A 23,982-nucleotide genomic window follows, 5' to 3' on the forward strand; every position below is an offset into this window, starting at 1 on the left:
GGGCATTCTATTTTCTTATAGCAAGACCATGTCTTGAAATGACATCACCTAGAGGCTATGTCATCATTAAGGACATAGTGTAATTATGTAAACAACACTGAGCAAATCACTCATGTGACCGCTTTTCAGGGCTTTCCTTCCCACTTTACAAAAGTGAGACAGTAGAATGAAAGGGGGTGGGAGGGAGACTATAGAGACAGCAACTTTCATTAACCAAAAGAGCAAGAGAGGGGTTTCAGAAATATTTCTTAGGCAATAATTGAAATTTCAAACCATCACATAAGTTTCAAAACAATCTTTATTCTGTTTGAGGACCTAATACAATGCATTACAGCAACTTAAAACAACAAGACATAGCTCCATTAAATCTATAGCTTGAACCAAGTGTCAAGGAGGCACACTCCCCCCGCCCCCCACCCAGGTTGCCTTGTAAAGGCAAAATTACAACAGACCATCACATCCTCCCTCTCGTCAAAAGACCAACTTTATTTGAACATTGTCATATAAACAGATTTGTAAAAACATCGAACAGACCGTAGCTTTAAAAAATACACACATATAAATGATTTTTTGTTTTTGTTTTTTTAATAGCAGCATCCTGGGTAGCTAATGCTATCTCATGGTGACAAGTTTAATGTTAAGTTAGATAGTGTTTCCAATTCTGTTCCCTCCCCGCTTGCACTAGTATTTTATATAACTAGATGTTTAAAAAATAAGAATTTGGCATTTTGGAACTTTGTCTCATGTGAGGCATTGTGCTTTTAAACTGCCCCTTTCTTAAGTGACCCTGAACTCAGATTTCAGGGTCTGCTTTCCAGCTGACTTGGATACCATGCATAGCAAAAGCACAGTTGTTAAAACCAGCAGAATTTTTCTCCCAGTAAGGAACATCAGTAGGACTTCCCAAACACATTACTAGTTCATAACCAGCTACATGACAGAGCAATAGGTTCCCTACAGTGACAGCTCACATACACACATTTTGACTTGACACATTGAAAACAAGGATTTCCCAATTAAGTGAGTCATCCAGACCAGCTTCCCAAAAGGAGTTAACTTTTAAACACAGAAAAGAAAAAAAAAAAAAGCCAAAGAATTATGAACTTCTCACTTCACTTGCAAACAATTTCCACCTTTGTAAGACAAAACAAAGCAAAATCACAGGAAAAAAACCACCCATACACATATACAAGAACTGTACTAGACATTTGCTTGTTTGCACTTGAACTCGACTGTGGATCTGTTTTGGCTGAAAGGTGTACTGAAAACACAGTCCATGCACATATACATATATACATATATCAAGGGCCATGAAGTTGTCAGATGTTGCAAACACATGCTTTTTGCCTTTTCGCACGGTTATAATATTTCTCGTGTCTAATGTCAGGTCCCAGTGCTCCCACCTTTATAGCCCTGTCATAGCCTCTCTGAAGCCTAGTTCCTGGCTTTATTTTTAGGATGCTGTCTTGGGTGGGGGAAATCAATGCATGGCTAAGAAAATGTCTCAGAGCACCTCGACTGTATCCATTCATACTCGTGAGCCACTGAGACGGTGTTGTTGGATGACTGTCTGAAGGAACCCAGAGAGCCCTGCTGGTCAAACATCTGGAAGGACATAGGTGGTGGGCATGCTACACACAGTCAAGAAGGCACCTGGCAGAGGGGTGACATCACAGGTGTGCAACTCACTGTGATATGGAGTGAGAAATCCTGCCTTTGCAGTGCAAAGAAAATCTATTGTTTGTGCTTGTGAGATGCAAAAATAAGGCAGATGCCTAATACCATGTCATCTTGCAAAATGTTGAAGCAAAAACACTAACAAAACTCTTTATGAAATGTACTGTTAATGAAACATTCCATTTCAGATCTTATATTTTAGGAATTAAATGAAAATTATTTATACTTAATAGTATACATGGATGTGCTACCAAAACAAAACAAAACAAAAACAAGAACAAAACCACGCTTGTTTACAAGCTACTATTAACTAATTGTTAAACTTCTGTGAGACATGGAAGGATAGTTTTAAACCAGACACTCTCAGACTCAAACCAGGAGAATCGTCAGTTGTCTGGAGATGAGAGGGAGGTGGTCAGATCGGTACAGTCAAGTCTCAGGCTGACAGTCTGGCTGTAAGACTGACTATTGCTCTTGATATGAGTAGCTTCATGAAAAAAGGACCAAAAAAAAAAAACCAAAAAAACACAAAAAAGAACACATTCTACAGTTGATTAAGTCAGCCGCTAGACAGATCCTTTCAAAAGAACTTTTAAAGGAACAACATTAAGAAAACCAAACCCCCTCACCCCAATATTTGAAGGAAAGAGAAATAAAGGTATGAAATTGTAAGATTTCATCTTAATCTACCAGCGTAGTTGACTATGGTTATAATTATCCTTTATTCCTCCCAATACATGCACAATTTCCACTGAATAGAAAGGCTTTTTGCATATGTGAATCAGGGAGACCTCTCACTCATGCCCTAAATTGCAAAGATGACTCTAACACCCCTTCCTTTTCCCCACAGTGAAGTATAACACATGCAATTATTTGGATGAATGAGAAGGACTATTATGATTCCTGAAATGGCCATGACTTTAACGAGCTCCACACAGCCCAGAGCAGTAGCAGTTACCATCATGCCTCTTTGCTTTATGGTCTAACGTGAATGGGAAGCTAGGAAAATAACAAACAGCCAGATAAAAATCTTTTCTCAAATCATGCTTTCTCAAAAATGAATGTTTGGTGGTTGTAATGGTAGTCTAATGTTAAAAAGAGACATTTTCTAAGCGTAGCAATTTAACCTTGAAATCAGTGTTCCGAACGAGGGTCAGAACTAGAACATCTGACCAGCCGCACTGTTAAGAGTTGTAGATTTGTAATTGTCATAATTGGTAATAACTAGCAGATGAGAGTGGGAAAGACTGAAGTATAAGCAACTTCCCTCTGCAGTTACCTACTTTTTCCTCTAATCATGAGAAAGAGAAAGTGCATTCCACCACCACCCCCCACCTGTACAACCTTTTGCTATATCCCTCCTCCCCAGATTCAAGAAGTTCACAATTCTTTATGAAACAAACATTGCCAGGTACCGTATTTTAAGAGTTTTGAAACAACATTGTCGAACTCCGCGATACTTTTGTCATATTCATATATCTTTCTCTTTTTTATTGAATAAAGCAGCTTTGAAGCTTATCAGGCACTGCCCAACAAAACATTTAGTCCAAAAAATCTGTTAGGAACTTTTTAACCTTGGGCTAATAGCCAAGTACTCTGTACAAGAAAAACTGTAAAATATTTCATAGTTTTAATTCTGAAGCCTTTTTTAAAAACTGGCATCCTGTACATTTCTTCTTTAAAAAAAAAAAAGTAAAAGAATAAACAAAATGAATATTAACACAAAAATCAGGAACAACAGTATTTTCAAGCAACAAAAATTGGGGCAGGGGAAGCTTATTTTGAACGTACATTTAAAACTGAGATAACAACTTAATGAAAATTAGGAATTGCATAGCGCTGTGAATTTAGCCTTCAGCAAAACAAAACAGAAGCTATTTGGTATTGATACAAATCCATCTATTTGATAGTTAGTCATCCAATATTATGTACATATTTTATATACTAAATGTCATTTGAAGTCCTGTTTTCCAAGTTCCATTTTTTCCATTGGTGGGTTTTGTTTTTTGTTGAAAAGTTTAAACAAAACGCTTTCTGGCACTTTGCTGCAACGGAATTTCCTCTGAATACATGTGAGCTGACGTTCTCCCCAAGTGTCCCTTGTGAGTGGAAGTGCCTTTCTGCTACATATCGTTCATTTGTTAGGAAATGAAATAATCCACAGTGCGAAGTGTCTGGGTCCACCGTGCACAGCAACACCAGGCTAAACCAGGCTGGACCGAGCGTTCCCGGGCCAGGGCTCCACAGCCCCGTGCATCCTCGGTCTCCAAGGTCCCAACTTTGAGCTGGTAAAGCTTCAGAAAGCATTAACGAGCACCATGGTGAAGGCCTCTTTGTCCCTGCACGCAGAGATTTTTGCATTTATTTTTCTCTGTGTTGTGGTGGCTTTAAATTAAACCAAAAAAAAAAAAAAAAAGGAAAGGAAGGATAAGCACTCCAGATCAGCAACGTCTGGTCATCGCACAGTGCTGGCTGCATGTCTTCCCCTACTGCTTTCTTTTTGTCGAAAGCTCCAGTCCCATCTGAAGACGTGGTCTCCGCAGCTCAATTCACAGGTCAGGCTGGAGAGGAGCCCTGTGCTTCCCAGAGGCCGCAGGGTGGTTGAACATCAGGAGGAGGACCGGAGGGCACGCTTCATCGCCTCTGCTGTGCATATACCGGGTAGGCTAGTGTGACGTTGAGGGAGTCGTTGTGCTGCACGAGGGAGGTGTGTTGGTAATGTAGCACCAGTTCTTTGAGGGAGCTGTACAGGTTATAGGGCTCGGCAAAGCCATAGCCGGTTGCCGTTTTGTTTATGACACAATGCTTTACCTCGCCGTCCACCCTAGAGAGGAGAGAGAACAAATGCATTGTGACCTTGACCAGGACAAACCGTGACGCTGCTAGGCGTTTTTAACAAAAATCATCATCAAAAAGTACAATTGACACAGGCCAGGCCCCACGTGGGCAACAGTCCCAGGTGAACTGCCAGGCTCGTGGCTCTGCCAGCCACTTACTGGCTGAGTGACTTGGGTACGGAACCCAGCTTCACTGAGCCACTGTATTTTCATCTTTAAAATGGTTGGAGAGGAACATGATAGTAATATGTGTCACCGGGTGGCTTTGAGAAATGAGATGATGTGCATGATGTGCTTGGGAGAATGCCTGGAATGCAGTGAGCACGCAACAAGTGGGAGCCGCCGACCATCAGCGCCGCTGTGTGACCAGAGGTGTGACTAGTTATTAATAGGATCCCTTCTCTCAGGCTGGCTTTCAAGTGTCAACGTGTCTCTCCATCTTGGCACTTACGCAGAGCTCTTCTCATGCCTCCTTCCCATAGGACTTCTCCGTAAATGAGAGAGCTTGCAGAGTAGGATGTGCTTTTAGAGCAAGCACGTCAACTCTTAACACGGGCCAAATAAACAAGGCATGCAGCCCGTGGTCCATGAGTTTGACATGCTTGTTTTAGAGCCTCGCACTCTGAAATGACGCCAGTGACCCAAAAAACTCACTGTCCATTCAAAGTGCTCCCTGGACTATTAAGAAATCAGCAGAAAGAAAATATGCCAGGGGACAAACAGGCCTTCTGGGTGTAATTACCTCACGGACAGTTCCTGAAGGGGACTTTTCACCTGTGTGTGGTGCTCTTGTGTGAGTTACCTTAGACTCTATACTAGCCTCGAGGCAAACATTGCCATTTACATTTTTAAAAAAGACATAAAGTAGTTCCTGAATTGGTACCCAAACAAAGCAGGTTTCTTTCTACTAGACTCTATGGACAGACAGACTTTAAGTATTATGCCTGTTTTATTCCCTCTTCTATACTGTGTGCCGTAAGATTCTTCCAGGTTAAAACTTTTCACCTCCCTGCCCACGGCTGGCAGAATGAGCCTCCCTCCAGGAGAAAGGAGATGTGGGCCAGGACAGCAGTGGGCGGGAGATACGTACACCACAGAGCAGGCGTAGCAGCCCTGTTTACTGCTTTCCCGGACCAGGAAAGTGCCGTCTCGCTTCCCTCGTAGCAGGTTCTCAGCCTTGTTTCGGTTGCTGCTTCCGACATTCCAGGTCTTCTCGTCATGGTGGGGCAGATCCTCGTCATCCTCCACCAGCGAATATTGGCTGAGGAGGGAAGGGAGGAGGTTTCTAAGTGAGGTTCATGGAGCCACAAGCCTACCCTCACCTCTTCTACCTCGGTTCCGCCCCTCCCACAAGCAGGCCAGACCAGCGATCACGGGTCTGACTCAACCAGCCCTCCCTCTTATCCAGGGAGGGGAGCCTTCTAGGTAACGTCCCTGGACAAAGAGTCAGCATTAAGCTCAGGGACCTGGGCAGAGAGAAAGGTATTAAACAATCCTGTTTGTCCAGTTTAGATCAGGAAATCGATGGTCTAGGAGGATTGCCAGCTTTCAAATAATTCAAACAAAACATATGCTTAAGCTTCAAAAAACATACTAAGCCTAATTCTGTTCTTTTTAAAAAATTGTTCCAAAAATATGTTGGGACATCACTGTGGACACAGTGTTGGAACGATGAGGGGGAAAAGGGGGATCAGTATCTTCCCTCCCTAAACTTTCCCTTTAAAAGAATTCTGGATAATGAGATTGAATTTATACATTTTCTCCTACAAGATGTTCCAAACTCAGTAAAATTCCTCACTTGTTCTCTAAATAAGGCAAGTCATGCGTTTTCCTAAAATGAAAAAAATCCCCTGCTGCCTCCATCTGTGGTACCGACTTACTCTTCAGTGTTTTCATTGCCCAACCACTCGTTCAACTTCTTCTGCCGAACACCTTTCTGAGTCAACCACCTGAAAAAGAGTTTCAGAGGGAAAACGCATTCAGAACTTAGCCTTAATTTTAGCCACTGGCAGTCATTCCCTTGCGGGTTCCGTGCCCACCACTTACATCAAGTACTGATCTCTTGTCTTCCTCAGTTGGATGAGGTCAGGCTTAATGCTGTTCATGCGCTTGTCAATCTCCCGATACTCAGCTGCCTGCTTCTTCAAGTCTTCCTCCAGTCTTCTTCTGCTGTCCACAATTTCACTGATCCGAGACTTTAACTTTTCATAATTATGCATAATCCTGCAGGCAAGAGAAACGCATCTGTGATCACCCGAGTTCATCATGAAGGTTTCCCCCAGTTTATGAAAAGGCTCCCTATAAAGCCCCAGCCATTTTCCTCAGGCAAGGAACGCTTTCTCGTCCTGTTGTTTTTTAAGTAAGCACAGCACAGAAAGCAAGATCATTCTTAAGCGGTTTAAGAATATTCTGGTTATCTCTAGCAGAACAAAGGAATACTCTTCTGACCAACCTTTGTATTTCTTTCTCATTGCCTTCACGTTTAAACTTTTCTATGTACTCTTTACTGTAGCGCTCCTGTGTTTGGCACTGTTCTTCAAATATTTTTATGGTTTCATTAAATGCTTCAATAGCTGTTCTTTTCATTTGGATTTCCTGCAACACAATATTAGTAAGACCATGTCACACCTTTCGTAGAACAGGTGATTTCTTATTGTGAGAGACTCCCATTGTGATTATCTAGAATGTAAGTGCTTTGTTAGCAAGGTGGGACTCTAATTCATAGAACCCAGTAAAACACTATCACAAAAGCACACACTTCCTTTAGGAATTATTCCAGTCTATGGAAGATGACTACCTGACATTTTCCTAAGTTATCATCTTGGTTAAAGTCATGCCACTTTATTAGCAATTCATGACATCCATGTTGCCCTCTACTCCCCCTGCCGGTCCCGATGCATGACGGCCTAGAGAAGATTAAGGCTCTAGGTAAACATTCCAGGGGCAATGCCTCTGTTCTTCATGGCAGAGTATATAATGGTTAAACCCCTATTTCTGATATTAGCCAAGTCTGTGGAACTTCCAATCTGAAAATAATTCTTCAATCAAGAATTATGTCAAATCAACTTAAAACTCACAGTAACCTCTTCCTTTCTCTTGTAGACTTACTACTCTGATACTTATAGGCTTCATTTACAAGTATAGATATAATGAATTCATTACTAGAATAATCAACAATGATTCACAAACAAATGAGCTCTCAACCTCACTGTACTGTAAAAACTCAACCTTTTTTACTGTTTTTGAAGCTAATAGGTGTTAGGTTTTAATAACTAACACTTCTAAAATTTTAATGTGATTTTCGCAGAAAACTCACCTGGGAAGTACGGGTATAGTCCTCATATAATCTATCATATTCCCGACTTTTTTCTTGAAATTGAGTGTTATATTCATGTAATTTTTTTCCTACAGCTTCGATATTATCTTCTTTGACAACTTGATCCTAAAGGATTAGAGAGCAGAAGAAAAAGCAATTCAATTGATAAGGTATGTCATCAATTTAAGAACTATTTAACCAAATATCTGACGTGGAAAAATCCTTGGAGTATTTCATTGAACTACTCTGAAATTGTAATTCTGTGATTACAAGCACAAAGCTTTTCAACTTTCATTACATGCAATTCATCTGCTTCAAAGTGTTTCTAAGCATTGAAAGTACCTTATTTAAATAACATTTACAATGTTAGCATTTGATTACCTGTTGGTATTTGGATACTGGGTAAAGTAACTTCACATCCAGCTTGGGATTGTACTGAGCTAGAGATTCATTCCGGTAGTGGTTTATTAATTCAACCACAGAGTTGAAGGTTAATGGGTCCGAGAAGCCGTATTTCCCATCTCGGTGAAATATTTTGATTAATTTGTTATTTCCTCCTTTCCTGTAAATACAATATAAATATAATGGCAAACAATTTCCTTTAAAGAAATGTGTTTTAATGTCAACTTGAACCACCCCAGCTTTACCTCCATTCTTTGACTCACCTTAGTGTAAGAGTATAATCTCCATGCATTTTAGTAGATGCATCTCGTACCAAAAAGGTTCCGTCAGCTGTATCTCGAAGTTTTTCATTCACTTCCTCTCTGACGTGAAAAGAACACAAGACAGTGCTTACCTCGAGGATTTAGTGATTATCTAAACAGACTTAATTTTTAGAGCAATTTTATGTTCACAGCAAAATTGAGCAGAAAAATCCTCTAACACCCTGCCCCTATTGATTTATGCTTATTAATTACCATTTCCAAAGCTTAACAATTTATTCTTTGTTTATATAAAAAATGTTACAAACTCCATCTCATTATAAACAGGTGCATGGGAGTTAAAAAAACAAACCTACTTTCACTATCCGTATAACTTTGGTACACGTTTTTATTTTCTAACCAAAGATGCTAACAAATCAGCAAGCAAGTCACGATCCCCACAAGGTTTCCTCCCCACCACCCCCCCCTTTAAAAAAAAAAAAAGCCAAGAATAAAAATGCCACTTTATTTTATTGTGTGTGAGATAATCATATGAATTCTTAAGAGTTCTGCGTGACAGGCATGCCTGCACGCTGCCTTGGGCAGTGCCACTCGACCCGGTGCCTCCCTGACATCTGCCAATAATCGAACTTCTCGGTGTGTAATTTCCGGTGGCACCAGCACCCACAGCCCTCCGGCGGCTCAGTGACTTCTCTGGTAGCCTTTGGAAGGGAATCCAGTATGCTTCAATGCTTATATTGGATGATATCCTAAAAATGAAACTTAGCAAGCTGGTGCTTTTCTTTCTCTTACCCTACACCCCTCTATCTCTAGTGAAAACTAAGCCTTTCTGTGGGCTTACCTCGAGATATCGCCCCAGTACCACTCAGCATCTTGTAAGGACATATTGTTATTCATACCGTTGTTGGCCACAGTAGTAGGTTTTGGTGGTTTAGGAGGCAGTGCTGTAGATTAAGGAGAAAGGAAAAAGTTGTTTGCAACCCCAAACTACAATGAAACATTTTAAAACAGACCTAATTTCTTTAGATGAAAGTACAGTGTGACATACAGCAATAATTCAGAATTCCATGAAACATGCAAGATCGTTTTCTTAAAAAAAAAAAAAAAAAAAAAAAAAAAAAACAGAAATCTTCCAGAGTACAGCTCAAAGAGAAAAGAAACGGAAGAAAACAGCTTGGCGATTAATAAATGTGAATTTCAGAGTAAATCCAGAGTTGTGCCATTTTCTGCTTCTAGCTAGGTTCTAGTTATATTAAAGTTTCATGCCTGGTCAAATCCAGCTGAAGTCAGAAACCATGCACAGTGAGCAGGAGGAATCACATGGGTTGGCTTTAATTTCCTCCTATTTAATTATGAGAGACAAATTCGGCTTCTGCCCTCCACAAATGCTGGTGTGGTAGAGGCTCAACTACAGCCAGAGAATTAGTATTTCTCATCTTAGTATTTCAGGCACTGTTCTGCCAAAAGCCACTTTAAGAAACTCATCTGTGACCTAAATCTCTTTCGTGTTAATATTTTATTGGAGAAATTGTGCTCTATATGCCGACTGATTAAAAGCTATATTCCTCTTTCTCAATGTCAAATCAGTACTCATATACCAATTGGTGACAAATGAAAGGCTGTGGTATTTCTGAAATCTCTTAATTGGGAAATGGGCTAATAACATAGGGATAACATAATTTAGAAAGCAGAATAAATCCAGGATTTTTTAGCTAAATTCTAAGTCATAAGTTTTAAAGCACAGTTACTATTTTAATTTATGTAAAATTATTTCAGGAGTTTATCAAGACTGTGATAAAGACTAGGTCTAAGGAATGGAGAGCCAACTTCTTTTCTCTTTATAGTATCCTAATATAAGAGACAGGAGGCAACATCTCAAAATTTGATTTAGAATAGTTTCCGGTCACCTAGAACTGAGTTGCAATCATTGCTACATTTTACATGCTTTCTAAAGTACCAAGTGCTATCCCCACAAAGTACCACACTGTCCCCCTCCATTGGCAACAGAGAAAAGCAGCACAAAGGAGACATCAATTCAATTACAGGAACGCTATACAACAATACAACCCAAATAGCAAAAGATCTTAACAAAAGACACCAGTGAAAAACGGGCATTCCATTCATATCCATTCAAGTCAGAATAAGCATTTACCACATACAATCTGATCTGCCAGCTTCCACAGGCTATGATCAAATGAATTCTTATTAAATTAGAACAAATTAATAAAAATAGAATAGAAATCTAAAGAGGCTCTGTTACAGGAGTTGTAAAAAAAAAAAAAAAAGCCACAAAATTAACTAGCTTTCTACAAGAATACTGCAGCATTACCTGGTGGATCCATTTCTATATAAAACATCAAGTCTGTGCCACAATTTATATCTGTCTTAGCATATTCTAAATCCAGGTCTTCCATATTCCAAACAGTGTTGTACATTTGTGCGAGAGTTTCCTTGGCTGAGCTCAGTTATAAGAAAAGAGTCCGGCTTTCTTTGTAATGGTGCCTTGGAATTCATTTTAAAACCTATAAGGGGCTGCACTGTAACCTATTACATCACACAGCCCAGCCAATCAAGTCAGAAAAATGTCACCAGACCACTCCTGCTTCATCATTTCTCTTCTGTATCAGCCTTAGCACAACCCCAGCCTCACTAAGCTACATTTAATGGAACTGCAACGTATACATGCTCATCATTTCCAAAAGCTGTTTAATTTGACTGTTCTCCTCCAGCAGTGAGTTTTCTAATTCCCTTTTTATTACTCCTTGCAGCTTGGTACGCTCCGCTCTTGGCAGGTTGACAAAAGCTGATATGCTGCAGCACGTAGCTTTTTTCCCCCTAGTGCATCTGGGTTTTTAGATAGCCCGATCAGTCCTTGGTTTAAAAATCGTACCAATGCATGAAAATGGTACATTTAAGGTATAGGTTACAGTCCTTAAATACCTCCCCTATATATTAAAAGCAGAAAGGACTCTGGATATTTAATTTCAGTCCTACATAAAAACTTAAACACTGTCACAAGTGTACCCACATTAGAAAGCACAAGTACAAGGAAACACATAGGCAAACTCTCCTCCTCGACCAAACATTGCAAAGTCAAAACTATACTTTATGGACTAACACTGGAAATTCTTAACAGGAATGAAGAGGTCTATTGGCAGAAATAATCAACAGAACTGTCAATATCATTAATGAGAATTTTACGGTTACTGCCTAACAAGACTGGTCAAGGTAAGCTGTCTTCCAAACAGAAAGAGGCCATATATGTCAGAATGCAGAGGGGGAGAGCTGTCTTGGCAAAGTATTTCTCACCGGGGAACCCATGCTGGGATTTACTGTGTTCATACTGCTCGGGTGGGTGTGGGGATGATGTAATCACTTTTTTTGGGGGGGAGGGGGACTTTTATCTCCTCTATCTCAAATGCCTCACACGGGGGAGGAATATTACTATTCCTTCTTAGCAGTACTTAATATAAAGAAATCAATTGCCCTATAAGCCTAATTATTAATCTTTTTTTCTTTAAAGCTGTTCTCCATATAATCCTGCTGCTCTTACTGGAGCCTAAGGTACATTCCCCCTTAAGAAATGGTCCCTCTTTGCAATAGGATGAGAGGGAAGGAAGAGGGGGGAAAGCCCCCCACCCCATGTAAATGTGGCTGATTTAAAAAAACTATAGTGGGCTTTGTGATCTTCACAGTATTTGTGTGATGATCGAAGAGCACAGAAGCCCTAAAAATTTACTCTTAGACGTTCTATCAACTTTGGAATCTTAAACTATATCGAAGAGCAGAGCAAAGGCAGGCCATTCCCTGAGCACTGTTCACTGGAACCCCCTCTCTGGTTTAATTCATCTTCTCATTAACCATGAAGGCAGACTCAGCCTAAACCCTCCCACTCACTTTTCTATTTGCCTAAGAGCTTAAGTAAACCTAAACTCAAGTAAAAGTGGTGGTGGGGGGTGGGGGTGCCCTCAAAATAAGATTCAGAAAGAAATCTCTCAGTTTAATAAAAATATTGGTGCCCCCCCCCCCCCCCCCAAAGGAAAGGAGACAAGTTCTAGCCTCTAACAGAGGGCCACATGCCTCGGGAAGCCCTTGGTGCAAACCAGGGCTGCAAAGGGAGCCCGTGTGGCACGGGGAGCAGGGAGACAGGTGATTTTCCACGTCTCTCCCAGGCCTGGCCAGGCACCAACTTCTAGCCCAGCGCTGTGTAATTACGTCCTTCCCCGTTTCCAACCCACACCCCATCTTTCCCTCACACTGTGCCCCTCCAGGAAAGGACTGCCTCCCTAATCTGCCATCTGCCCTCCCCAGGGAGTGCTTAATCTCTCTCTCTCTCACTCACACAGGAAGCTTCCACAAAACTACAAAAAACCCCACACACACAAAAAAAAAACAAAAAAAACAAAACAAAACAAAAAACCAACAACAACAAAAAAAACCCCTAATGCAACAGCGGCAGAGAAGTGCACAAATTAAAAGCAACTTACTTTGCAGGTTATGCATTTCAACGGTTTCTCTTTGAATGCCTGTATCCGACAATGAAAAAAAAAAATCCAAAAAGCTATTCTTCCAGCCAGCAGGACCAGCCCCCCGGCGGCGCCCCCCCACGGCTCTCAGGCAGGCGGTGCGGCTGCCAGCGCGCAGGACCCCCGGGACCGAAGGAGGATCGCGCCCGCGGCACCCTCACCGGCTCCCCGCGGAGAAGGCGGCTGGACGTGGGTACCGTACCCGGGAGGGAAAAGGCACAGGCGCTCGCATGGCTCTCTCAGATAAAGATCGCGGCTTCATGATTAACTTGGGCAGGTTCAAATATTTGCTGAGCCAGGGATTTCGGGGAGGGGAGGAGGAGAGCCCAAGTCAAAGTCAAAGTTGTCATCTGCTAACAAGTGGCCAATGCCAGCCCAACTCGCTCATTTTCACCGAGGAAATGAGAAGGCCATTGTGCGGGGACCTAAAATAGTCTCTCTAACTGGCTGCGGCAGCGCGCTCGCTGGCTCGCCGGGCTCAAGTGGCCACAGTGAAGCGAGGCACTATGCGCAGCCAAACACAGGAAGTGGCTGAGCTAGTTCAGCAAAAAATAGAATCAAAGCCCTGCTTGTAAAGGCCTGAACCCTCGGAATGGCCCAGAACACCATGCCTTGCTCAGTCCACCTCCTCCCACACACAAGCACAGGCAGCCCGCAGGTGTAACAGGAAAGCCCTATGCAGCAACTGGGCAGGGAACAGGTCTAAAAAATATTTTAAAGTCCTAGGGAAGATTACTCTAACTCTGCAGAGACACTATGCTCCACGGCCACATGAAGACTGAAAAAGAACCCCCCCCCCCCTCCTGCCCCTGCTGCAGCTGTTTTTATAGTCCATTTCAACCGGGGCTGAAATAGCCACAGGGTTTTGTGATAATTAGGAGGGGTGTCTGCATCAGGTTCATGGGATGGCCCCATGGAGCAAAGGATGGGAGGGCGAGCAGAATGGAACACCTTTCTGGAGGATGTTTGTTCTCTATTTGAGAAAGTGCAATGAACCAGACTTAATTAAAATCTGACCTAAGGAAATTTTCACTGGTATCAGCTTTACGATTATTCCAAGAACCAAAACACAATGTGAAAATCGCAGAATCATACCTTTAAAACCAGAAAGTAATCTAGAGATGACTTCACGCAATTCCCTCATACTACACACACACAATCCTGACCAGAGGGGTGAAGTGGTTTGCACAAGATTACAGCAGGAGGACCACAACTCCTTTTCCTCCGCCCACTGGCCCTGCTCTTCACTTCCCTCTGCCAGAGAAAGTAAAAATTAACAAGTGAAACTGAAGCTAATTTCTTCTAAGCCACACACCAAAAATTTCACACCTGCAACAAAAACTGACTTTTTGTTTTCTATTTTTAGCTTATCTAAATGTTTAAAAAGCTACCTTCAAATTCTGTTGGAAGAAATATGGATGTGGTCTCTAACACCCTCAGATTCTGTATGGGAAGGTGACCCAATGGTCACACGCAGGGATCAAGACTGAGGTGCTGATAGAAAGTCTACACAGGCGGGACGCGGGGAGCCAGCTTCAGGATTACTTGCAACATCTGGGAAGTGCTGCTGCACTCATAGTGAAAGTGACCTCACAAACTTTCCGTTGGTGTAATACGAAAGATCTCCATTTCTAATGAAAACAAAAACGGTGTGTAAGTGCATCTCTTCCAGCCCCTGCCCGCTGATGACAGGGACGCGTGGTTAGTTCAGGGGCTACCCTTGCATCTTGAGCAGCAGCATCTTGCTCTATTTTAAAAAGTCTTTCTCAAGCTAGAAAACTTGGAAACATCAGTCTCTTAAGCATACCTGTCTGGAGGCACATGATGATTCATGTCAAAACCTTCTAAGATTAAAATGCTTTCTAGTCCAACAATGTATTTTCTGTTTCAGAAGAAAATTATCCACTGGAAAAGCAGTACACCCTCTACTTACAGAAAAGTCTTAAAATAGATTTGTAAACTTTGCTTCGAATTTCTCACAATATGCACCCATCATCTACCATAGAGGTTCTCTTATATTACTCAAAGTTTGAGCTGGGTCTTTCCCTCTTCAGTTTTAGTGGTGGAAACGTGACCTGCAGGACACATGCTCTTTATTAGCTTAAAAAGGGAGCCCTCTGCTGGTAGAACAGAGTCAGTGACTTCTGCTTGGGAAAAATCAGGCAAGTTTTGGTACTTTTCATTCATCTCATGCTATGTCCAAAATTTCACACAAAATAAACATAGGTGTCCAAATGTCACTTAATCTATATGATTCACTAACAAATAACTAATAAATCAAGTGCACATATGTCATAACGACGTAGGAAATATTTTTCACGTGGCTGCTAAGCTCTTGGAAGAAAACTTGTATGTTAATTTCAGCATTTATCTGAGACTCAAAGACTGAGCCACCCTGGAGAACTTACACACATAATAAAAAATAAACTTTAGCCCTCCAAATTCTTCAAGACAATATGTCTTACTAATTTTCCTTTTCCCAAAGTTTGGTAAAACTCATTTCCGAGGCAAAAATAGTTCATATTTCGCTTCTCAGCAGGTCCATTAATCGCTAAAAGTATCTTTGAAAGTTGTAGACCAAACACTGTATTCACGTGTGCAAATCACCGTCAAATCGTGATTGTTTCACAACCACAGTACTACCACCTCACAATTCATCCTGCACAACTTCTTACCTGTTTTGGTGGGCTATCATTTCTGAACAAAAGACCACTTTAAAAAAAAATACATGAACCCAAATCGTCCTTTAAGGGTTAAATGAATGCCTCCCTTTAAAATTTAACTTAAAACAATTTAGGACAAAGGGGCTTTTCAGGATGATGCAAACTCAGCACTCCATACCGGGCTCTCTTAGTGACCCCGCATGGAGAAGACTGTCCGTTTGAATTTCTAAATAAACTCAGGTTTACATATTGCGCAAAGATGACATTCTACCCAATATCTGAAAAGGTGCATCCCCTGCTTAGTGGAGTAAGGAACTCCTGCCCTGTCATTTCCCCCTCAGCCACTGTCCCTGCAAACAGAAGGCTGCACTGTGAAACCAGCAGTGAAACTGAGCTGTGCGCCAACATACACACCCTGAAATGTTTCTTTTTCAGAGTACAAGTACAATTTCCTATTTTTCAATACGTAACCCTGATGGCCTGCCTCTGTGTACTCCAACCCATCTAAATGTATGCATGCATTTTTTCCCCCAAGGTTTCATTTCTCAACTTTAAAACAACCTCTAATGGCAGACCACATTTTAAATTCAATAAAAAACAAACCAGAGGAATGTAAAATTCTTTGAATGTCATTTCACTCTACCTTAGTGCTTGCTTTAGTCCTGGTTGAAAAGCAAGCCCAGAGAATTTAAAACAAGATTTATGAATCAGGCTCTTTAGGATGAATGTTTTGCAATCCTCCAGTGGTTAAAAATTAACTCTGACAGGTGTAAAAGGGCAGGGGGAGAAAGAGTCATTTATGTTCCTCTCTGGACTTGAGGTGCCATATCAGACTTCAATTATGCTACATTAATATTTCTGAATGCATCCATGAAATCTGAAATATGTAAATACACCTAGAATGGGTTTCATTCAAAGGCAGCCCATGTTAACTGGTCCTGTTTTTACTTTAGTTGCCCTATAGTGATCTGCTTTAGCTACCTAAGGATTAGTAGGGTAAACATCACACAATGATTCAAGAAAACCTGCTGTTTGAGCTTTAAATGTGTTTAAGACCTTTAGTCACAAAGGGCACAGCACTGACGTGATGCTTAACCCCTCAAACCTTAGTTTCCCTCCAGGAGGGGAGAAGCCTTGCATTGCAGGTTGGCTGGGTACGTTAACAGAGGTGGTATGTGAGAGTGCTTTGAAAGCTGGGATGTTTATCAGAGGTTAGAAGACAGTTCGCTTGGATGATCACCATTCTGTGGCGTTCTATGCTAGGAAGAGCTCAAAAGGAGAAGCGGCCCTTGTTCCTGAGGAATGTGGATGAGCAGATGAGAACACTTACGTGTAAGAGGACAAGGGGCTTCAGGGCAGATGCGGTGGATGGCACTGTCTGGGGCTGCTGTGCACAGCTGTACATGGTGTGCACTGTGTGAAGGCACCTGGGCAGAGCGGCAGGAGGAACTGGCACTAAAATCCAGGCCCTTCCACTCGCCATGCCACGCAGAGGAAAGGGCACCCTACAAGGGCACCTTCCTCCCTCTCAGCATGCACCCACTCGCCAGGCAGCAGCTGCCCAGAGAGTGTCCCCTCTCACATTTGCATTAAAGCCCCACAGGCTCCCTGGCCTGGGGCGTATCCCTGCTGGCTAGGAACAGGGGTCAGAGGGGAGAATGGCCTCACAGGGAGACCGGTGGGACAGTGCTCACCAGGAATGGGGAACAAGGGGGGTTGGAGCTGAGAGTGAGGCAAGATCCAGCAGGGCCTTAAAAACCAGAGCTGACACAACAGACAGCAGAGACCTACTGTAAGGTCGGGAGCTTCAGTACTACCACCTCACAGTTCTCTCAATCACCCCAGGACAGAAGCATTATCCCAATGTCAAAGACCGGAAAACAGTTTGGAAAGGCCGAGTTACTTGATAACGAACTTGGCAAGTAAGTAGCAAGAGTTGAAATTCAAACCCAGTTCTACTTGACTCCCAGGGTTCTTTCCACTGCACAGCCGACAGAGGGAGTGATTCGGAGCCTTATGACAAGTTATAAAAACTGCCTGTGGCTTTTTACTCTCTGTGACCCAGAGGAGCAAATTTCACGTACTTTTGGTTGATTACTTGCTAGAGACTCAGAGGACTTCTGACTGGCCACTAAGAGCAGCACTGCTCACGGAGGCCCACAGGCCCGGGCAGCAGAGCAGCGGAGTCAGGCACCCATGAGTCGGGTGATACCCCATGAAACCCTTAACCTCTGCTGGCTTCCCTTTTTTCATCTGCACACAAAGAGCTGGGCAATACTTTCAAACTAAGTGATGCTTTAATGATACTGTCACTGAAATATCTCCTGCTCTTTAAAATCTGATAAAAAATATCACGCCTCTTTTTCTTTTTTAACCCAAACTCAAATCATCTTCTGTCACCATATATTAGGCCCCCTTTACCCCACACCCACTTCCCTCTGGTAATCACCATCCTGTTGTCTGTGTCTATGAGTTTCAGTTTTCTATTCCACCTATGAGTGAAACCATATGGTTGTTAGCTTTTTCTGATTAATTTTGTCAAGCCATTTCATTATTTCTGTACTTGGCAATTTATCTTAAATAAATCTTTGAAACTCCTTGAACTGAAATGTTATTTCTCCTTCCCCTATTCAAACTGCTCCTTTTATTCAAAGCCCATTTCAAGTCTTATTTTTCCCATGAGCTTTTTCTGTCGACTCAATTACCCTAACAAGGTACCAATCACATCCCTAAAATTATTTTTGTACTTAAAATACAAGCCCTTCGGTCTAGTGCTTAACTAGACATGATGTGCTAATGGGTCCTATTCGAACTGACACACTGCCTCAAACATCATCAGTTTTGCCTGTCCGTTCAAGTTCTGTCTGGTAAAAACTATCAAAGATGTTTGTCCCATAATAGTCTTGCTACCCCTTCCCACAAATATCATTCACGTGCTCATTTCTATCCACAATAATAAAGTTGTTGCAAATGAATGATTTGTAACCGCTTATGGAAACGCCTGGGTACTGTGCTTCCAAAGCCCTCTGGTAAAACCACGCGCTGGGGCAACGAGGGGCCGGGAAATGCCACATTCCTACCAGGCCATTTCTCCGACCCAGGGCCTCCTGCCAATCACCTGCGCTGGAGCCAGTCCTGAGCAAAGGTGTTCAGGATGGGGCGTTTTCCTGGGATGTGTCATATATTTTCACAGGTGAGAGACACTAAAGCATCTGTTTAATTCCAAAGGGCCTATACAATTTCCAGAACAGCTAGGAGATATCACACCAAGGTAAAAATGGCTCACACCAGGGTTTAAAATGACTTGGGTTCATTTTTTTGAAGAGGCTGTATGAATTCTGGGATCGTCTAGCAAATGTTCAAGGCTTCATTTATCTTTATTCAACGGAGTTGGTGGAAGTAATCCGCCTTTGAAATTGGCACACCAACTTTCTTATAAACAAAATGTAGGTAGGGTCTACGATATATCAAGCAGTTTTGTTTTTTGCTTTTAATCCTTACCTGAGGGTATTTTTAAATTGATTTCTAGGGAGGGGAAGGGGGGCATTCAAACATTTTGTGAGAAATATCAACTGGGGCCCCGTATGAGCCCCAATCAGGGATCAAGCCTGCAATCTAGGTACACGCTGTGCCCCTCACTGGGAATCGAACCTGCAACCTTTCTGGTGTATGGGATAATGCTCCAAACCAACTGAGCCACCCAGCTGGGGCTATCAAGCACTTTTAAGTGTGTGTTATGAAAATGGTGCAGATCAATCTTTTCTTTGGCAGAATTCAGCAGAAACCGATAAAGACGCTTAATCAGTTTACACCAGTCACTCATTAAACTCCACCACTGATCCTACTACACCCATATAGTAGAAATTCTCAAAAACTCCATGTGATAAATTCATTTGTGGGTGTCTGTCATACCCTGGCTGGCGTTTAGCTTCCATACCTCCCCTCTCCAGAGGGGGAGCCACTGAGAAGACCAGGACAATGGTACCACCTAGCCCTTCCCTGCAGCAGGCCCCACTTCTCCCTAGGGTCTTAGATAGACCGCCACACTTGTCAGGAGGAAGTGGAAGATCAGAGCTCAACCTCTGGCCCAGAGATCTGCTTTCTTTCCCACTCGTGTGATTAGTTTAGGGAAGGCCATCAATGAATGACTAAAGTGCCATGTTCCAAACCTGTGCCGACCTCTTCTCACAGGGTCCTTCCAACACATCACTGCATTCTTTCCTGCTGAGCCCAAAGGCAACCTCTGAGCATCGACACAGAGCTCCAAGACCCATTAACAAATGACCCACGCATCACAGGAGATGAAATCTTTGGACCACCTCCTGGCCAACCTTATCGACAGCTGTCTCTGCAGTTTACCTATAATGCGAGGCCCCCCTGTGGAACATCTTGCCTGCTGTGATCTGGAACACACCACACCTGCCTTAAGTACCACTTCTGCTGCCTCTCTCACCTCTGGAGACCATATTTTGGGCCTGTCCACAGAAGCCCTGCCCAATACCCACCTGGTTTTATCCCACCCCTACAGGTGGGTTGTAAGCACAGGCCCTCGCCTCACTCAGTCTGCTCCATCCAAGTGGAAATAACCAACCCTGGCCATGGAACACTAAATGAGCACAGCTTCAATCTCCACTGCCTGGCAGTGACACCGGGTTCCCATGCCTGCCCACACAGAGGTAAATCTGGGCACTCTCATGAGCTACCTCTGAGGTTTTATTTAAATTCTAAGCATAAATTAAGAATATAAGCAACACCTTTTACTGGTCCTGAAACTTCACTTACAAGACCTTAATCACTATTTTAAATGGCCAGCTTTTAACCAGTACATACAGCAAAGTATGGTTGCTTAGACTTTCCACAGTAGAAGAAAGTTTAAATTAAACCCACTGCTAACACGGTCTACATTTCCTGCTTTGTCAAATGGCTAATTGAACGCCAGCCTGCTTTCAAAGAAGGGCCTGGCTTGCTCTAACGTGCTGCAGTGAACTCCCTGGTTTCATGCTGCTTGCGTTCCTGAAAATGTTTATTTTGACAGACATTTCTCAGCATACCTGCTTCCAAAAAACACATTTCCAAATACTTTAAATTATATAGTAATTATAAATCCCCTACTTTCTACATATTAGAAAGACAAACTAAAATGTCAACAACTAAAATGAGCTCCATAATTTACGCAAAACTAGAAGCATAAAAGTTGAGGGGAACAGAGAGCTCTCCCAACAAGCTCATCGAAAACCAAGATCATTTCAAATCCACACACACTGAAATACGGATGACACTGACCATACACACTGCCATTCAGCTAATGGGTCTTTAATCACAAGAACACGTTATTACAGAAACTCGTGCTATTTCAGATGAAGTCTAAAGCCACCATTTATCAGGCTCTAAAAACCAAACAAGGAGTGAATCTGGAAAGTTCAAAGGGCACTACCTGGTGCTGGCTGTCGCTCGCTCCATTCCGTTGAGATTAAAATTTCTATAACTTTTCGGAGGGGTTCAGCATTCTCAGAGCTACAGGAAAAAAAAGAGAGTTCCATTAGAAATCTTCTCCCTACACAACAGACTCATCTTCATTTATACATATTCCAATGTAAATGTGCACATGGGTCTGGGAACTAATACCTTTTGAGTAAGTGTGAAGGCGAATCAACCTAGGACTACCCTCATCATCCCAAAACGCATGTATCTCTTCTTTCACTCACCTGGCTGCCGGGAATCTGAAAAGCAGAGGGCTGAAAAGTTCCGAGAGCACTCCTGCAGTCAAGAGGTTCTTGCTGGAGCTTTGGGAGAGCTTGAAGAAATGTTTGAGCAAATACTGAAGCGTAAGCCAATACTGATGAGGTATGTTAGGTGACCTAATGAGCTTCTTCAACAGCTGGATATAGTCTTCGGAGCTTTGTACTTCTACAAGTTAAAAACAACAACAACAAAAGGAAATGAGAAAAGAATAAAAGATATTTCTAGGTACCAGTGAATAAACACCTAAAAAATTCCTGACCTTCTGGCTATGGAAGAAGGAGCCATTTAAAACAAAGTCATCAGAAGCAGCAGACAGTCCATTTGTCCTTCTCATTGGAAAAGACATTGTGAGAAAGTAGAAGTCTCAAGTCAAATGGAAATGTAAGAAGTTTTTGGTGTAAAAAAAAACCACAAAAGGTTCAGGGTGTGCTGGCAGAAATCTGCCCTCTACTGAGCAGCTGCAAGTGTGATTGGCTAATTTGGAGGAGCATCAGATAAGTATCACAGGTTTTAACTTTGAAGGTTACAAACCACAATTTCCTGTCCCCAAAGCACTTTAACTGAGCATTAGCTCCTAAAACTGAGTCCTCTTCCCTCAACACTTTTTTAATGGCCACTTGAAGACAATGGTAAGAACATGCCCAGCCACTGGGGCCCAGTCCCGGTTCCCTGGACCCAATGATGGTACCTGGAACACGGTGGCCTTCACTGATGCAGTGAACTCTGTTAATACTGATAAAGGTGAACAATTAGCCACTTCAACATGTGGACAGTTTTCCTAAGCAAACGAGGAGCTGGGTCTTCTATTGGATGTTAATGGAGGGAAGCTGTACGAATTCGAGTGGGGGTAGGGTGGTGATGTGGGGTCAAGAGTTGGGGGTGGGGGGAGGAGGAAAGATTCCTACTAATATTTTCTAAAAAATCATCTCTTCATATGCAGACTATACAAGCACAGCCACATCTTGATACATGTTCAATGAGGTTCTCCAAGAGAAAACAAACCTTGGGCTAAAGAAATCATTTCATTGTAAACAGCTACTGGAATGACAGGATTTGGTAGGTCCGAGAGATAGCGTTTGAAAGCGTCTGCTAAAACTTGAACATCAACTGCTTCCAAGTCCACGGAGGCGGCATCTATGATAAAAACATTAAAAAAAAAAATTCAGACATTTTATACAATGGTTGGGCCCATTTTCTGAATGTCTGACTTAAATGTGACATATGAAAGGAATCAGTAATGACTTATATGAGTTTCTCACAGGGGTTGCCCCTGGCATTTTAAACAATTTTTCTTTGTGTCAGTCTATCTCCAGCACAGTGTGCACTTATGCCGGGAGCACACTCCCAGACTTTGGGGCAATAAAAAATTGTTGTGTCCCTTCATTCATATGCTGAAGCCCTACCTCCCATATCTCAGAATGTGTCTATATTTGGAGATAAGGCCTTTAAAGAGGTTTTAAGTTAAAATGAGGCCATTAGGGGAGGCCCTAATCCAATCTAACTGGTGTCCTTATAGGAAGAGGAACTTTAGACACACAAAAAGACACCAGGGGTGCACGCATAGAGGAAGCGCCACGTGAGGACACAGCGAGAAGGAGGCCATCTGTAAACCAGGGAGGGGTCTCAGAAGAAACCAAACCTGCCTTCATCTGGGACTTCCAGCCTCAAGAACTGTGAAAAAACAGGCTTCTATTTTTTTTAAGTAATCCGGTCTGTAGAATTTTGCTTATGGCAGCTCTAACAAACTAATGTAGTCCCCAAAACATTTCCGGAGGGTGGTTTTGCCCTGATTGAGAGGGGTTTTGCCTAGGGATGTCTAATCATATAGCAAATGCTTCCTAAAACCTCAACAGGAAAATGTAAAATGCAAATTCTTAGACTTCCTAAAATTTGAGTTGCTAAATACTGCATCTCAGAATTAATATAAGTTTAACCCAACAGAGTGACGGATTGACACAGTAAGATATTATAGAATTTTAGCAATCTCAAGAATACCCATAAAAATAACCCTAGCATCTTTAACACATGTCCCCCTAATTCTGACAGGGTACTAAGATCAGGGGATTACTAATCTAACCAGTGGGCTCTGAACCATCTCAGAAGAATAGTGCCACGAGCGTATCTGTCCAGCAAATCCTTCAGCTGGAAAAGAGGTCAGGCAATTCAAGAATGGGGTGATATGAATCAAAGCCACTCGGAGTGCTTGAGAGAGAAAATGGCACGGTGCTCAGGAGAAAGAAGGGGTTCTGGGGCAGGAATGGCCATCCAGAAACAAGGGGCGTTTGGCTGCTGGTGGAAGATGCACTCGTGACATGAAGGGTAACTTGAAGAAAATCATCTGGAGACTCAATGGAGAAAAGGTGAGCTGATGCACAAAATGCTACATCTTTAAACTGATCTATTAATTGTGGTGTTAAAAATAAGTTGGAAAGCAGAGCTGTTGGAAGTGAAAATAACACTTTTGGTCATTTGAATTCTAACACAGCTAGAAATGTGTGAGACATTATCCAGAACTAACGTAACGTGTGACTGACTGGATGAGGCTGGAGCCTGAAGATG

General features: G+C 42.3%; 1 protein-coding gene across 3 annotated transcripts in view; it reads right to left on the reverse strand.

The window, feature by feature from the left end:
• Positions 1 to 289: 289 nt before the first annotated feature.
• Positions 290 to 23,982, reverse strand: part of PIK3R1 (phosphoinositide-3-kinase regulatory subunit 1) — an 84,290-nt gene continuing 60,597 nt past the window's right edge. Inside the window, exons 5-16 of one of the 3 annotated variants that reach the window (XM_079799299.1) lie at positions 22,426 to 22,557; positions 21,387 to 21,588; positions 21,116 to 21,195; positions 9,334 to 9,436; positions 8,496 to 8,594; positions 8,212 to 8,392; positions 7,831 to 7,956; positions 6,967 to 7,109; positions 6,561 to 6,737; positions 6,395 to 6,463; positions 5,605 to 5,775; positions 290 to 4,501 (exon numbers count right to left, since the gene is read on the reverse strand). In XM_079799299.1, coding sequence (XP_079655425.1) covers positions 4,312 to 4,501; positions 5,605 to 5,775; positions 6,395 to 6,463; positions 6,561 to 6,737; positions 6,967 to 7,109; positions 7,831 to 7,956; positions 8,212 to 8,392; positions 8,496 to 8,594; positions 9,334 to 9,436; positions 21,116 to 21,195; positions 21,387 to 21,588; positions 22,426 to 22,557 — 1,673 coding nt within the window. In that variant the 3' untranslated portion in view covers positions 290 to 4,311. Of the gene's footprint in view, positions 4,502 to 5,604; positions 5,776 to 6,394; positions 6,464 to 6,560; positions 6,738 to 6,966; positions 7,110 to 7,830; positions 7,957 to 8,211; positions 8,393 to 8,495; positions 8,595 to 9,333; positions 9,437 to 10,821; positions 12,462 to 12,979; positions 14,268 to 21,115; positions 21,196 to 21,386; positions 21,589 to 22,425; positions 22,558 to 23,982 lie in introns of those variants that run through there. The other 2 variants (XM_079799301.1, XM_079799300.1) reach the window with 2 other exon arrangements.

This window comes from Cnephaeus nilssonii, assembly GCF_951640355.1.
Source record: "Cnephaeus nilssonii genome assembly, chromosome: 2".
NCBI classification, from domain to species: domain Eukaryota; kingdom Metazoa; phylum Chordata; class Mammalia; order Chiroptera; family Vespertilionidae; genus Cnephaeus; species Cnephaeus nilssonii.